The sequence below is a fragment of the Prunus mume genome, linkage group LG8 (genome assembly GCF_029339155.1).
Source record: "Prunus mume cultivar Tortuosa linkage group LG8, ASM2933915v1, whole genome shotgun sequence".
In the NCBI taxonomy this organism is placed as follows: domain Eukaryota; kingdom Viridiplantae; phylum Streptophyta; class Magnoliopsida; order Rosales; family Rosaceae; genus Prunus; species Prunus mume.
In genome coordinates, this window is record NC_142705.1 from 7,047,924 (window position 1) to 7,063,909 (window position 15,986).

The 15,986-nt window shown below is 38.1% G+C and overlaps 2 protein-coding genes and 1 non-coding gene across 3 annotated transcripts; all 3 read right to left on the reverse strand.

Annotated features, from left to right (window-relative positions):
- Positions 1-1,762: 1,762 nt before the first annotated feature.
- On the reverse strand, positions 1,763-3,520 carry LOC103340171 (GATA transcription factor 5-like). The gene is made up of 3 exons (XM_008243558.3): positions 3,277-3,520; positions 2,786-3,124; positions 1,763-2,686 (listed from the first exon to the last, which is right to left on the reverse strand). The coding sequence occupies exons 1-3, from the start codon at positions 3,457-3,459 to the stop codon at positions 1,997-1,999; spliced, it is 1,212 nt and encodes a 403-aa protein (XP_008241780.2). The 5' UTR covers positions 3,460-3,520; the 3' UTR covers positions 1,763-1,996.
- An 8,855-nt stretch (positions 3,521-12,375) lies between these two features.
- TRNAG-GCC (transfer RNA glycine (anticodon GCC)) lies at positions 12,376-12,446 on the reverse strand. The gene has a single exon. It is a non-coding gene; the product is annotated as a tRNA-Gly (tRNA).
- An 895-nt stretch (positions 12,447-13,341) lies between these two features.
- LOC103340170 (uncharacterized) lies at positions 13,342-15,517 on the reverse strand. Its single transcript, XM_008243557.3, has one exon. It carries the CDS (start codon positions 15,343-15,345, stop codon positions 13,423-13,425), a length of 1,923 nt encoding a protein of 640 aa, XP_008241779.2. The 5' UTR covers positions 15,346-15,517; the 3' UTR covers positions 13,342-13,422.
- Positions 15,518-15,986: the final 469 nt, after the last annotated feature.

The window sequence follows — 15,986 nt, forward strand, 5'->3', positions numbered from 1 at the left end:
TTCTTGGCACTACTTATTTAGCTTCTTCCCTTCAAAAATCCATATTTTATTTTATAAATATTAAATAGAAGGAAGTTGAGTTTCCATTTCAAAATCAGTTGACGATGGGGGAAGTACTCCAACACCTTATAAGCCCTTACAAGGTTTTCTAACTTTCCAATGTGGGACATTTTCACTTTCACATTGTCACATGTCTCGCACGTGTTGTGAATTTTCAAGCCTAACACATGGACAACACATACTAAGTGACATATAGTGAACCACATCTAATACCATAAAGGAAGTTGAATTGCCACCCCAATATATTGTGTTTTCTTGTAAAGATGCGAGAACAAGAAAATACTTTATATTTGACTGTTGATAGTCATGTCTATGTTTGAGTGCAAGAATGTGTTTTTTTCTACTTGGAGCCTTGGAATCTTTTATTATTCAAATAATGAGATTGGGTTTTAATATTTATTTAGTTCAATTCCAACACTAAAAAATGTATTTTTTTAAAATTAAATAAAAAGTATAATTAAGTTGCCCATTGTGGTATTGAATATACAACAATGAGTCCAATCTTAGTTTGCTCTTGCTGTCTAATTCGACAAGCAGCAAGCAGCAAGGTTTACGAAGAATAATAGAATGGAAGGGACTTGTATTTTGACTGAAGACAAATGTACAAGTTTTATGTTGATATAATATTAGGGATGTAACGACAAATGGCATGCGCATTGTAACTTAGCATTTCTATATGAATTGAATTCACATGGCATCATATTCCCGCCAGCAACAACGCAATTTCGAGGTCTATTTGAAAAATTCTCTGCAGTTTTACCCCACTCAACTCAACATATATAATATATATCAAACCTAATCCTCCCTCTCTCTCTCTCTCGCTCTCAAACACACGCAAACACCAAAAACACAAAAAGGAGGAAGAAATGTTTGGATTAGGTTAGAATGATAGGCCTCTTAAGTGTTCGTAAAATTTATGAGCCAATTCGTAGTTATTTTGCTCTTAGCTGAAGCATGATGTTCACGGCATTCACCTCTATTAGTTGTTGAATTCACTTATATCAATGGTTGAAAGCCGCTTACGCATCATTACTACGTTTAGCATAAAGAGACTTATGAAACCGAAATTGTTGTAATGGATTCTAAAGGAGTTTCCGTTTCGGAATCAAGAAAGGGTTAGTGAACTTTTTGTACATACTTTTGTAAGCAAAAATTCGAACATGGAATGATGAGTCATAGCTTGGTGGTAATTATGGCTGTCACCACTTACATGTGTGCCCGCGGCATCGTCTTTTAAATTCTGAAATGGACTGTGACTAATAAATGGCTTCCATGGCCAATGCATGCTTTTAAACCTCGGACAAATATCAGTATCCGCTGTGAATGACTCCAAACCCAGCACCAAAACCCGAGAAAGAAAAAAAATAACCCTCATCACATCAGGATTTGCAGGCATCGAAGCATCTCTTTTAAAATCCAACGGTCAGGATTCGGCACAGAACGTGCAGTTTACGCCACGAGAAATTATGTCGTTTATAGAAAAGCCTTGGCCTCTCTCGTGGCGCGCTCGCTCATAACATTTTTGCTTTCCAACGGCCACCAAATTAAAAGGGGTTTGAACGGTTTCAAATTCACTCAAAGGGTCAGTTTCGACAGACCACCAAATCTCCTCATTTTCCCTCTAAAAACCGAACCAAAAAATTAGGGGCAATTAATTAAATAATTAAAACCCAAAACACCAACTCTAATTAGGAGAATTAAATTAAAAACAAACCAAGAATATAATTTAAAAATTAAGTACATATTAAGTAAAGTCCTGACTAATCAGTTACATGCCTACAAACCTACCGCACCAACCCATGCAAAAGGAAAAACGAAAGAAAAAATGTACACTAACTCGGCCTGTTCGAACCGGGTTCACTCTAATCTAACCCCGGTTCACTTTGTCCTCTCTTCCCTACTTGCTAACTAAAGTTTTAATCCTTTTTCTTTCCGCCTAACCAAAACTGGGCACCACCGGAGGTCTGGTCAAACCGGGTTCGGGCACGCCGGTGACATCCTTCTTCTTCCGCATCTCTAGAACTTTACGGTGGTGGTTGGAGTGCAACTCGCTCGAGAAAGTCGGGCTGCATGCGGGTCGATATTCCGGTAAGAGCCGACCCGACTTGTAACGGACCCCACAGGCGTTACAGAGTGTCTTGGCTCCATTGGGCCCGGTTCTCCACTGCGGGGTCTTCTGCACCCCACAATGGCTGCACCGACGAGGCGGCTGGCTCGAGCTTCCATCCACCAGTCTTCTCTTGGGCTTCTTCGGAGGCTTCTCCACTGACCCGACCGGTTCGCCGCCCGCTTCGGCCGGTTCCCGGTTCTGGGTGGTGGGGTAAATGAGCCAGGGGCTCGACGGAGACGAAGAAGAAGACGAGGAACTAGAACTCGAGGATGTCTCCGTCAACGAAGGTGACCCCAGTGACCAGACCCGGCCGCCTGTTCGGGTTCGCTTGCTTCTGGCCTTGGCCGGAACCGGAGTCTTGAAACAGGGTTTTTCGGGTAAAGGCGCTGCCGGGTCGGGACGTTTCTCGGTCTTGGGCTTCTCGGGGATGAACCCTGCCGGCAGAGACGTAGTGAATTCCGTGAAAGAATCCTCAACAAAATGAGACAACCATTCGAGGTTTTCCAAGTCGTCCGCCTGTAAAAATGGTAGCTTTTGGTCAAAAACCTCAACCCAAGGCCTCAAAAGGGGTCAAAATCACCATTTTAAAACATGGAAATTGGGAAGAGAAAGTACCGGAACGCTGAGTTCGCTGGTGGGTTCGGGCCCAAGTTCGTTTTTGTCAGACAAATCCGAGTTGTCAGGGTCCTGGGGTTGTTTCGGAGGCGAAACAGAGGCAAAGCCCTTGACTTTATCTTTATCGTCTTCCTCAGCCTCTGTTTCCACAAACCCATCTTCGTTCGAGAAGTCAAGGAGGTCATCGACTGAGAAATCGTCACAAGCGACACCGTTTTGCCCATTGACGCCGCCCCACAACAAGTCATCAAAAACCGCTTGTGGGCTCGCCTTGACAGCCATCTCCTTCCTAATACTGGTCTTCAGGGCCGCTTCCACGCATTCCATTTCAGTTTCAACCTAAGACAACAAAACCAGAAAAACCCAAAACCAAAATAAAGCAACATTCTTTCTTTCACGAAACACACAGCGGTTACAGAAAACAACAGAGGAAACCCAAGCCTTTTTATTCGCTTAATTTGAAGACAAAAATGACATTTTATCATGTATACCTGTTGTGGAGGTAGAGGTGGAGGACAGGCTAAGAGCAGAGGAGGATGAGGAGAGAGAGAGGAGAGGAGAGAGGGAGAGGTTGAGGGTGAGGTTGAGGTTGAGGTGGTTGAAGAAGAAGAAGGGATTGAACAAGTAAAGGGATGAAATTGGAATAAAAAGGAGTGGTGAGTTTGGTAAAGCATTGAATTAGGGCTGAAAGCGTCCGTGGCCTATACTAAAAGTGCCCGTTTCTTTCTCTCTCTCTCCTTTAATTTACCTTTTTTTCCTTCTCTCCCCACCCATCCACTTTATATATCCACCTATACTGTTCTCTGTATTTACACTTTGGATACGTTTGCAGTCTGTCTGTACTAAATAAACCGTACTGTTCATAAATAAATATATATTTGTTTTTGTAAAAATAAATAAAAATGGAAAATATTATTTTTTCTGTCTGAAATTACGATGACTGCCCTCTTGACTGGATTTTTCTTCCCTGTCTGGGTTTTGTGCATGTATGGGTAGGCCAGGGCGGACCATATCCACAGACAGCTCCCATCTTTACATAACTTCCATTTTCTTTTTTCTTTTTCTTTTTTCTTTTAATTTTGTAATTTGGATTTTTGGGAGGGGGAGTGGGATAAGAATTATAGGGTGCGGTTCGTCCCACACAAACCACTGCGTCGTGAATACCTAGGAAACCGCCACCTTTGTGTTTTTTTTCCCTTCCTTTTTACTTTTCTTTGAGCAGGGAAGGAATTGGCCCATTTCTTTTGACTAATTTACAACATCTGCCTACCGCATTGATCGCCGCTCGTTTTGGTTCTTCACCACTTAAAGCTTTTGTTTCCCCGCTCATTGTTTTCGCACTTTATTACGAACTCAACCGAAATTGGCGCATTGCTTATTTGTTCCTTTTTTTCCTTTTTTGTTCTCACTGAATCTTTTGTTTTTCAAGTGCTTATCAAAAAACTAAATTGAACTGGAATATATCCATTTGGCTAAGATTTTGTGGCTTACCTGATAACCGTCATATCCCGTTTTAATTAATAGTCTTTAATTGCTTGCATCGACAACCTACAACCTAAATATAGTTCATTGCTTTGAAAAAACAAGGGATCACAATTCTTTTGTGTTGAACACTGCTTAGCTCCTTTCATGTAAAAGTCCTTGGATTAATCCAAGGACACACATAATTAATAGTCTTAACCCTCACTTATACTCCTTAGGTGAGCAGGACTGTCATTTCCTCTATTAGAGAAGGAATTCTAAACTGAATTTGCTTAAAAGAAAAAAAAAACAAAACAAAAACTGTAGAGCAGTAGAAACTAACATGGTTTTCTCTATTTTCCTTCCAAAATTCTTGAGAATTTTGAGTAAATGGCGGCAATGAATATGAATACGATATGAATTGTTTGATATCATAAATCATGGCACATACGCAGCTACCATTTGACACTTGTACTATAAATTTCCAATACAGCTAAATAACTTTCCACAACTTGTGTTCATATGACAACATTTTAACGAGTTTTCTTCGAGTTGTGATTAACGAGGGCAATTAATTAAGGTTATATCCAACGTGTTAATGTTTCGTGATGTGTCGTAAAACTATTGGCCCGTAGACGCAACACAATGAGTTGAAGCATATTTGACTGTATCCCAGTTTTATCCACGTATATACATCACCTTAATTAATTTTCCATATAAAACCAAGAAGAGAATCACACTATCTCAAGAAACTGAGGCAAAGCAAATTGAATTATTTTATTATTTTGGTCTGATAACCCAAATTGAATTGATCCATAATTTAATCAATTCATGAGTTGAGGCCAGCCCAGAAATTGGTACGACCCCCTGGACTGGAAAGCCAATCTCCAGTCTCCAATCTGCAATCTCCATAATGATCAAAGTTCAACGACAGTACATACATGGCTTAGAAGCAACGAAAGGCGCAGAAAAGTGATGATACGAGCCAATGAGTCAATGACATGGGTCCAGCTTTTGTCTCCAACCTCTCCCAACTCAAATGATTCCCCCTTCATTTTTATTTTTATTTTTATTTCCATTTTCATGTACATAGGTCTTCTTCTGTGCTGGCCACTGATCAAACCCTCATAGGTGTGAGTTCAAATTACGGAAAATACATTCGTGTGGGCAAGGGTGGACCAGGAAATTTTTGTAGGAGTGGACTAATATTTTTTAATGGGAGATTTTTATATTGCTTTTTTTTTTCTTTTTAAAAGCAAGTTTTCATGGTTAATTGACTATAGGCTGCAGGTTTTTCTTTTTTATACGCAAAGAAAATGAGTGGTAGCAACTATTCTTCAATTCGCAATATTTAAATTTTATGGGAGTACATATAGACTTAGGGAGTACAGTCATATAGATCTACAATTACACAATCACGAGCTACAAGCATTTAACAAAACCAAAAAACAACAAGACTATATAAAAGCAAAGATCAAGTAATGAATAGATTAAATCAGAAAAATAACAAGTCATCAATAAAATCCTAGCAAATTGTATATAAAAAAAGCCCTAAAATTTAACACCCTAACTCTAAGTCATAAAAAGCTAACAATAACAATTGAATTTGTAAATTAAACAAAAAGTAAGAGAGAAACTTACTAATATTAAAGAACCCACTAGATAAAGGTTGATACAATTTTAAAGAGGATGAGACCTACTACTTCTAAGCTCTCAAGTTCAAATATAGAGTTATAGCTTACATGGATTGGTAATAGAAAAACATGATGTCTGATGTGTGTGGGTGCCTCTAGAGATGAAATCTATGGTTGTGACAGGCTAATTTCAATAAAGAGGGGTGGACTATTTTTAATTAACTTGGGTTTGACTCATAAAATTATCATTAATTTTTGTATCTCCAAATTTAGCATTGAGCTAGAGCCCACTCTAGACCATGCCTAGATCTGTCATTGGGTGTGGGTTGTGACATTGTCACGGGATGTTATTATGGTACATTGTTTAAAAATAAAAATAACATATGCTATAACATAATATTGGTGCATGACACTACGGGCGATAACAGTATTTTGCGATCAAACTGAATAATTTATAATAAAAAATTGCTAAATTAATATGGCTATCAAATTCCGTTCTAATACTATTATTATTAAAGTGGCAATTTTGCACGTAATACCAAATTTATTTTAACTATTGAAAAGGACATGTATGTCACGGACGATAACACTATTTTGCTATCTCAATTTAATCACACTTCATCATATGAAATCTTTATCATATATGACGGAATATAATTGATTGAAATAACAAAACAATGTTATTCCCATAATATATAAATTTTTCTCCTCACCGTCACGTGTTCCAAACCCTCTTTTTAAAACGCCAGTGGTTGAGTGACTCAGCTCAGCTGCAGTAGGGGTGGTTTTGTAACTTCCCGCGGAATAAAAATCGTCAATGGAAACCAAAAAAAAAAAACAGAAAAACAAAAAACGGAGAGAGAGAGAGCCGGTCAAAATACGTATATTGAGATTCCATTAGTTGACGGTTAACCAGATGGGGATGGTAAAACAACAACATGAATAAAGAGCCGGCTTCGTAGACTTCCCCTGTCGTTTTCAGCCGCCCAGAGTCGTTTGCTCACGTGGTGGGTTACTATTGGACAGGTGACGTTGCCCAATAAATCATACGTTATTTTTTCTTTCTTTCAATTATTAGAATTCTTTTTTTTAAAGTTTTTAAATTTTGAAATTTGAAAATCAAAATTTGAAATTGTTTTTTTTTTTGGCGAAAAAATAAATAAACGAGTGGGCTTGAAAATTGAATGCGGATTGGCCCTCCTCGGCATATGGAGCCCAACCAGGATAAAACGGGGTGCCCCAAGTGATATATATATATATATATTTTTAAGATTGGACGGAAATGCCCTTGGAGTTGGAGCGTGCTGTTGTTCGTGATGATGGTACGGGAAAGTGAGAAGTGAAAATACAAACAGAAAGTACGGAATCTTGTGAAATTTCCAATGAAGAAGGTGACTCATGTCTTATATATGTCTGTCTGTCCAGTGTCTTTTGTTGGGAATACGGTGCCTTCATTCATTATGGATATAAGGGTATCTCCATCCATCGGAAATCCCTCACGAAGCTCCCCAACCGGCTTGGAGTAGGTTTTAAGTTCGACATACTTGAACATGTGTTCGATGGTACTACAAGTTCGACAACTATTTCTGACTCCGCCAAATTGTAATGATTTAACTTTGTTGTTAGTGAGTTATCAGATTATAATTTTAGTTTTGTAAGTATCTGATCATTTATCAAACAATCAAATTGGTAGAAGAACTTTCGCACAATCTATCTTATATGGGAGAAAACAAAATGCAAAACATCCGAATGCTTGATAATTTGTCACCATTTTCTTAGGTTAATTGATTGGCTTCTTCAATCCGTTTAAATTAACCATGAATCTTCCCAATAGGGTAGTATATATCTCTCACACTCTTAATAAGGAGGAAGAATTGGATTTAGCTCTTAATAGTAATTTACCTCTTTCACACTCTTTCTCTTGTTATAGGATGAGGCATTAGGTCTTGGATTTAACTGGGGCAAGTAATTTGAAGTCTCAAGTGTAAATTTGGCTATATTCCTTTTATGTAGGGTTTTCAATATCCATATACTTAAGTTATTGCAGACACGTTGGTTAGAGAGGACACTGAATCTGTCCCCTTGCACTCAAGTTCGAATCCTCCTCTCCGTTGATTATATTAATTTAGAGTAAACAAAACATACATAAGCTACACATTTTTTTTGCTTCTTTGGAACCAGAATTGGAGAATGAAGATATATTTGAGATGGAGGGCATAGATAAAGTGATAACACATTGAGGTGTGGAGGGTGGACTCTCTCTCTTTCTCTCCCTCTCTCTGCTTCCATGATTGAGTAGATTCCCTTGATTCGTGGTCCCAAGCAAGCATGGGTAACATTTTGAGCTGCTTGATGTGGACTGCCATGAATCTGCTTTTCAGGACAAGGGTATGCATATGCTGCAGGGAAAAGTAAATTTTTTGTCTGAAATTACTGCATCATGTGAGTGCAAACACAGTAGAAATCAGGGGTGAGATTGAACAACTCAGATTTCATTACAAATGCAGAATTTGTGTTTGATGTTTTCTGCACTGTAACAATAAAAGGTAAACAGAGTTCCTAAGGACCATCATTCAAAAAAATTTGTCTCCACGAAGGGCTAGAGCCCATCATTCAAATCAAATAAGGAATTTTGGAGGCTGGGTTGTCTTAATAAATTTTTAAGCAAGTGATTTGAGACACAAAAAAGAAGAACAGAGAAAGTCCCCTTCACTTGTGCCCTGCAGACTTTGGAAAACATCCATCTTGCAAACACATTGTATGATTTTTTGGAGCTTAAATGCTAACAGAGCCCACTTAATCTGAAGTACAACCAACTGTGACTGTCTGTCACAAACTCAATGACACATTCAAATTTGATCAAAGAGGGTCAGAGTTCAACAGTTGGAACTTGGAACACAGAGAGAAGGAAAAAATAATTTAGGGGTTTTGACTTTTGTGTCCCGTTTCTTTCATTATGAACCCCTTTCAATTTTGAAGGTGCAAGTAGTTTAATGAGCTAGACTTCATACATCAACTATCCAAGGAGCCTTTGGTTGAGTGATATATTTGAATCAGAACACCAGGCAGGATCAATTGTCAAGTTGGTTGATCAGCTTACTGCTCACAACAAATTAGCCTTTCATTTCAGTACAAGGCTAATTAAGCAAGCATGCTGTCTCTCTCACAAACACACACGGCCACAAACATAAAGACACTCACTTTCACATTGATTTCATAGTTTCAGAGCTTGCGGGTGTGATTGTTAGCTGTTGATGCATCGCGGGGTTTATGTGCATCAACAATCAGCAGCAAACAAGTGGACGATTGATGTCTCTATCTATGCGGCTATGCCTCGCTTTCCTTGAATCACAATCATGTTTGTGCTCAATTATGGATAACTTGTCTATTTGGGGTTTGTATGGGTTTTGTTTAGATTTTATGATCATGATCGATAAATGTATAATTGGCCTAAAAAATAGGGGAATTTGTTCTCATTTTGGCATCCCAAAATTAAGTTCCCTTTTCTCCTTTTTCAAAGATAGATAAGTATAATGCATGTACTTCAATATATCACATACATACGTCTCTAATCTAAAGCTATGCATGTTCAAACAAATAAACATGTGGCGTGGCCCAAATTTGACAGCAAAAACCCCTTTTGGGTTGCTTTATTTGTCCTCAGCCTTTTTCTCTCTCTCTCTCTCTCTCTCTCTCTCTCTCTCTCTCTCTCTCTATATATATATATATATATATATATCTATATCTCCTTATTTGCATTTTTGTCATACTTTTCGGGTAATATATTTCCAAATTTGTTTAGTCTTGAGCTAACTGTGGCACTCGTGAGGCACAGATACGAACTCAACAGGACACGTGGCAAAATCAGATGAAGACTCGTGATATGATGAACATTGAGCAGCAAGAAAGGGCACGAGGCACTATCACGTGATGGGCTGAGAAGCAGGACATGGCGGCCTTTGTAAGAGCATGTTCAAAATATCTCAAAATTTTTTGGCTAAGGCTAAAGTTAAGGTAAATGCAAGATAAGGTCTACTACTATTCATGTGAATAAGCCTTACCTTTTTTATTCGCATCTCCACCGCTTGGAGATTTGAACAAAAGGGCAAGGAAAAAAAAAAGAATATGCAACAAAATATAAACTTGTTATGTATTTATAGGAAAGTGAATAAAATTGTTATGTATTTATAATGAAAACATTCATAATTTATTGGTTTTTTTGAATTTTTTTTGAATTTTTTGAATTTTGTTTGATTCATCAAGTTTAGGAAAACAAAATGGTATAACCCCCACTTTTTATATGCAAGGAAACCATAAGCATAACAAAACAACATAAACAGTACATGCATACATTATCCGTGAATAATACTTAAGCCCAACTCAAGCAAGAGTTCCGAGAGGATTGGACTCTCATAAACATTCTCAAAGGTACGACCGGCGAGGGTATCCTTACCGAGAAATAGAACCAAAGAACATTCATACATACATATAATTATATACATACTAAATATATAATGTAACAGAATAATAATAATAATAATATTAATACTAATAGTACATGAATGTAACCAATATTTATTTGTTCCAACCGAGGTCAAAACCCAAGGGCCTCTTGTACTCAAAAGATTAACCAAAATCAGTCAGGGGAGGTACTTGTAGCTTAACGCACTCCACCAACAAATCAAATATTACCTTACCATAGCCCATGCCAACCATCACGTACCCCATGCATAGACGCATGCAAATATTTCTGAATTCAAATATCATAAGCATATAAAAATTTCCTATATGAATGCAATGCAATTTCAAAACAGAACTTTAAAATAAAACCCTATCCCGGGAGCCTTTGATACACGACAATTGGTACATCGCCACGATCACACAAATTTATTGAAACTCTAAGTATCCGGGACTCCGTTTACAATATCCTAATCTAGGGTATCTAGAGGCATTTCAGTTTAGACATATCGAACCCGAATAACGCCCAATATGCGATAATTGGTTCGATTGTCAAAAATCAATCCGCGAAAAACAACCTAAGGATGGAATGATTTACAGCTCCGAGCGGGTGTCCAAAGCGATTTTGCGGAAAATCTCAAAATCTCACCAAGACTTATCCTAGATGTAACATATTTGGAGTCATTTTTGTTCTTCAAAACTTGCAATTTCATATCCGCCAAAACCGAGACTATATATATATATATATTTTTTAAATTGCATTTTGTAGATAACATTGATGCTCAAACAACACAACGGGGTCCTTCAATTCATCAGAACCACTCACCAAACCACTTGTGGTCCCAAAATCCTTCCGGACAAGAAAATGACCGAAAGACCCTAGGGTAGTTTGTAATTTCATATCTTATTTATCCATTGCATTGGAACATTAATGCATTGCATTTTCCTTTTAGTTTGTAACTTTAATTAACTTTGAATTGAATTTTTCCTTTGGGTTGTAACTTTAATTCGTTTTGCATTTCATTTTCCTTTTGGTTTGTAACTTTAAAGGATTTGGAATTGGAATGCTTGAGAAGTTGAAGTTGTGAATGCTTGAGAAGTTGAGAAGGTTGTGAATTTATATATGCTTGAGAAGTTTTGGTTGTGAATTTATTTATTTAGGTTGTGAATTTATATTTTTGGGTTAAAGTATGCTTGAAATCAAAAGGCTTCAAAAGAAACACCAAAATTAGGCCTAAAATGTGGAAGATTGGATTTTTATGACACAAAAAGAACTTGCGGTTTTAAACCGTTAATTCACGATAACCGACGCTTTTTGCCGTTTCAAAAATCACCATACCGCAAATAGTCGGTCGGTTTGCGTTTGGGCAAAAATTCGCGGTTATCGAACCACAACCACCCTTAATATAATCTATCAAACTCGTAACAATTTTCATTTTCTGCATCATCTACTTATTACGGCTTAATTTAAAACCATATCCCACCACCATTGAGATTTGAAAGTGGAAACTCTTGATAATTAGTTTTGTGAAACAATCATTAATGTTTGGAAAGAAGGTTAAGCACATACGTAACGTTGGTTAAGACACTTGAATAGGGTATTGTGCTTGTTATCCTTGCACCTAAGTTCGGGTTCTCCTCCCCAAAAGTTTAAGTACTTTGATTATGTGGTATGTTGGATGTGCTCGATATGAGTATTTTTTGCAAATGTTTTGCTGGTCCCAAAGGTGTTTGTGCTTTGCTTTGAGAGAAGTGGTCAGAGCTTTTGCTTCTTATAACCAAAAAGAGGGTGAAAGGGGAGGAAGTGACAATAATGAACAGGTTATATATGGCATGAAAATGGTGCATGAAGCAAAGAGGGAGGAGAGTGTGCAGTGAAGCCATCAATGCAAGTTGCAGGGAAACTTGTTTCTATGAACTGTCAATAAAAGCACTTTAGATTAAAGCCTGCAGCTACATGATATAACTGCAGGGCAGCAACATATTAAATTAATATCCAGTTGAAATGTTGTTGTAAAATACAACGAAAAGAGAATCTGCACCAGCCGGGAATCGAACCCGGGTCTGTACCGTGGCAGGGTACTATTCTACCACTAGACCACTGGTGCTCTGCTTGTTAGCTTTCTACCCAAATAACATAATATATAATGTTTGACGCTTATGCTACGAAGGGATATCAATGGTCTTTTAATTTTATTATATTGACATCTCTCTCTCTCTGCCCTCCTATACCTATATAAATGCAATGCTTTGTTTTTCGTTTATAGAACCTTTTCTTCATCAGAAATTTCTCGGTATGACTGTCACACAATAACATGGTATTGCCAATTCATTTCGTTGTAACACCTGTATTTATTTGTTAATACAATACTTGAGATTCATGAAATATCAACAACCTCAAAATTTATTCCTTTCATCACCCCACTTTGTGAAGGTGATATATCCCCAAAATCAATGCAACATCAAGTACTCTTATCAGGTTAATGTTATTACTTAATTCACTGATTGGGAGTTGTAGCCGGTGTAAAGTAGTATTCTAGCTCAGAATCATAGACATAGCATAATCCAAACACAAGACACCAAAACAAACAACACAACAGGGAGAAAAATACAAGACATGGTTTGAGTCTTGAGGATGACCAGCTTACCTCAATTTGTTTCCTTACGGTATTTTAACATGTTCTAAAACTAGGGCAACGTCGTCCATTGTTCCCATGGCCCGGCCAGCATTAAGCTTTTTTATTATTTATCTGCAACAGATTTGCTGGGGTAGTAGGTATGGACCATGTTTTTATATTACAAGTAAATACCTGCCTCACATGGTGCTTCAAGGGGTTGAAGATTTAATTAGTCTTTGCTTGAAATCGTGAATTGTGGAGCTTAGGGCTGGAAAAATAGCCGTTAGGGGGACATTGCTCTGTTGCCTCTCAAAGACTCAAACACATCAGAACCTTCAATATTTTAGTGATGCAATGGCATAAACATTTAAGCCTACACAAAAAGTAAAGATCTGAACTTTTAAAGTTTTCATCATTAATCAGAATTCCAAGATAAACTTTCAAAATGGAAATTTCGGGGAAAATGCTAAGAGTGATTACAAGGAGGAAGTGGAGCTCCACACAAGCCAGGATTATCTGCCAAAGCAGACACAGGGAAGTTTGCTTTGTGAGGAGGAATTTTCCCAGACAATTGGTTTCCAGACACATCAAATTCTTGAAGATCCTTCAAATTCAGCACCTCCTTTGGAATAGTGCCACTCAAGTTATTGCTTGAAAGAAGAATTGTAGCCAATTTTGTGGCATCTGCAAGCTCCATTTGTATCCTTCCAGAAAGCCCATTATGCACAAGCTTTAGGACCTGCAGCTCACTCAACTTCCCAAGTGACTTTGGTATGCTTCCTCTCAATGGGTTGTGTGATAAAACTAGACTTTTGATAGAGGTCATTGTGGATCTTTCTCCAATGTCCTCATCAATGGGTCCAGTGAACAAGTTGTAAGAAAGATCAATGGAATTAAATTGGCCAAGAGGGTTTTGGGATTCTTTTGAGAATATTGAATCCATGTGGCCAGAGAACTTGTTGGAATGTAGATCAAGATCCATTAGAAGTGAAAGGTTTTTGAATTCAACTGGGATTGATGCATGGAAACCATTGTTTGATAAGTTCAGAAATGATAGGCTACTCATGTTGCCTATCCAATGAGGTAACTTCCCTGTCAAGGCATTGCTTGATAAGTCAAGTATGGATATAGATGATGAAGATAACCAACTTGGAAGCTGCCCTTGAATACCAGTTTTTGCCAACAATAGCCTGAAAAGCTTTAATCTTGCAAACCAGGTTGGTATACTAACCAATCCCAAAGGATTGAATGAAAGTTCCAAAGTGTTTAGCCTCTGTAGTTTTGCTAGCTGAGGAGGAATTTGACCCGACAGTCGATTTCTCGATAAATCTAGTGTTTGTAGTTTATGTAAATTGCCAAAACTTGAAGGAATCTTGCCTGTAAAATGGTTGTTGGAGAAGAAAATGTCAGTAAGAGTTGCAAGATGGCCAATGGTTTCTGGCAGTTTTCCTGAAAATTTGTTGTTCTCGAAAATGAGCCTTTCGATCTTTGGGAGCTGGCCTAGTGATGCTGGTAAAGTGCCTCTGAGCTTGTTTTCTGATAACTGACAAAACCGCAGAGAATTGAGCCCGGAAATCGAAGATGGAATGCTTCCAGTAATCTGATTATGATTGAGATAGAGCAAGACTAATTGGGAAAGTGCACCAATGGATTGAGGAAGTCTTCCACTTATCTGATTTTCTGACAAATCAAGATATATAAGGCTCTTTAGCTTGCCAATGCTAGTGGGAATGCTACCAGAGACATTGTTCCCATGGAGATCAAGCTTCGCTAGCAACACCAACTTCCCAACTGAAGTTGGAATTGGCCCGGACAATCTATTTCCAGATAGGCCTAGTTCCACAAGTGATCTCAAAGATCCAATAACAGAGGAAGGAACAGCACCAGATATATAATTGTCACCAAGAAAGAGCTTCTCCAATCGAAAAAGATTACCAAATGAAGTTGGTATTGAGCCAACGAGCTTGTTTGAATCAAGAAAGAGATGAGTGAGTTGAGATAGCTTCCCAAGTTCTGGTGGTATTGGACCCTTCAAGTCCTTGAGATTACTGAGGTCAAGAAGTTGAAGAGAGGACAAGTTTCCAATATAAGGGGACAAAGTACCAGACATGTACGTGTCAACGATGAAGTCATTGTCTGAAACAAGTCCCGAACGTGAGACATTGACAACTCTGCCGGAGGAGCTGCACGCGACACCTTCCCAGGCAGAGCAGCAGTCAGAGGAAACTGACCATGAATGCAGCAGCTTTGAAGGGTCAGAAATGATGTTATGCTTGAAATGGAGAAGGGCTTGTTTATCTACAAAATGGCATGCTTTGGAGGCAAGAAATGAGAGGAGCTGTGAGAGAAAGAGGAGCAGCAAGGTTCGGCTGTGAATGGAAATCTTCATTTTCTGAGATAGTAGAATTAATTGGGTGATGGAGAAGGTGTTCTATAGCTAGCTGTGCAGCAGGGAAGGAGTGAAGAGAGAGGTGGTAGGTAATTTAAAGATCAAAACTTTTTGTCATGTCTCTCATGTGTTCGAATTTATTGAACTTAAGCCTCACAGTAAAGTTCTTCTATGCTTATTTATTTATCTTCTAACTAAGATGCAAAGTACCCGTTAACGTAATATGTATGATTTTAGTATATTATCGTCCCTCTCAATAAAAAAAGTCTTCATAAAAAATATTAAAAAAAAACTACTAACTAAGTTAAGCAAGGCTCTCCATAATTAGTGGGAAGTGACTAGGATTTGTAATTTGGGGTTTAGCTCCACTGTGGCTAATGCTAGTTCTGGTAAGTTTGGAAACATAATCTTTTCGAACACTGGAATGAAACCAGTAGGGCCACAATGCTTGACCTGAGCTTGCTTATTATAGTCTGGCTGCTGGTAAGTATTGTGGCTGGATCAATGTTGCCCCATGAATCATGATCATGATGCTTGTGTTGTGGAGGAGGTTGTTAGGTTCCATAATGGAAAAGAAAAATGAAGTCCGTAAATCAATAATTTAAGCATGTAGCGAAGGTTTGGTATGAAGATAATGTAAA

Excerpts from the sequence above, each read along its gene's own strand:
- LOC103340171 (XM_008243558.3), bottom strand. The coding sequence starts at position 3,459 with ATGCTTTACCAAACTCACCACTCCTTTTTATTCCAATTTCATCCCTTT. Across the intron at positions 3,125-3,276 it reads CACCTCTACCTCCACAACAG|GTTGAAACTGAAATGGAATG; the intron begins GTATACATGATA and ends TTGTTGTCTTAG. Across the intron at positions 2,687-2,785 it reads CCAGCGAACTCAGCGTTCCG|GCGGACGACTTGGAAAACCT; the intron begins GTACTTTCTCTT and ends CCATTTTTACAG.
- LOC103340170 (XM_008243557.3), bottom strand. The coding sequence starts at position 15,345 with ATGAAGATTTCCATTCACAGCCGAACCTTGCTGCTCCTCTTTCTCTCA.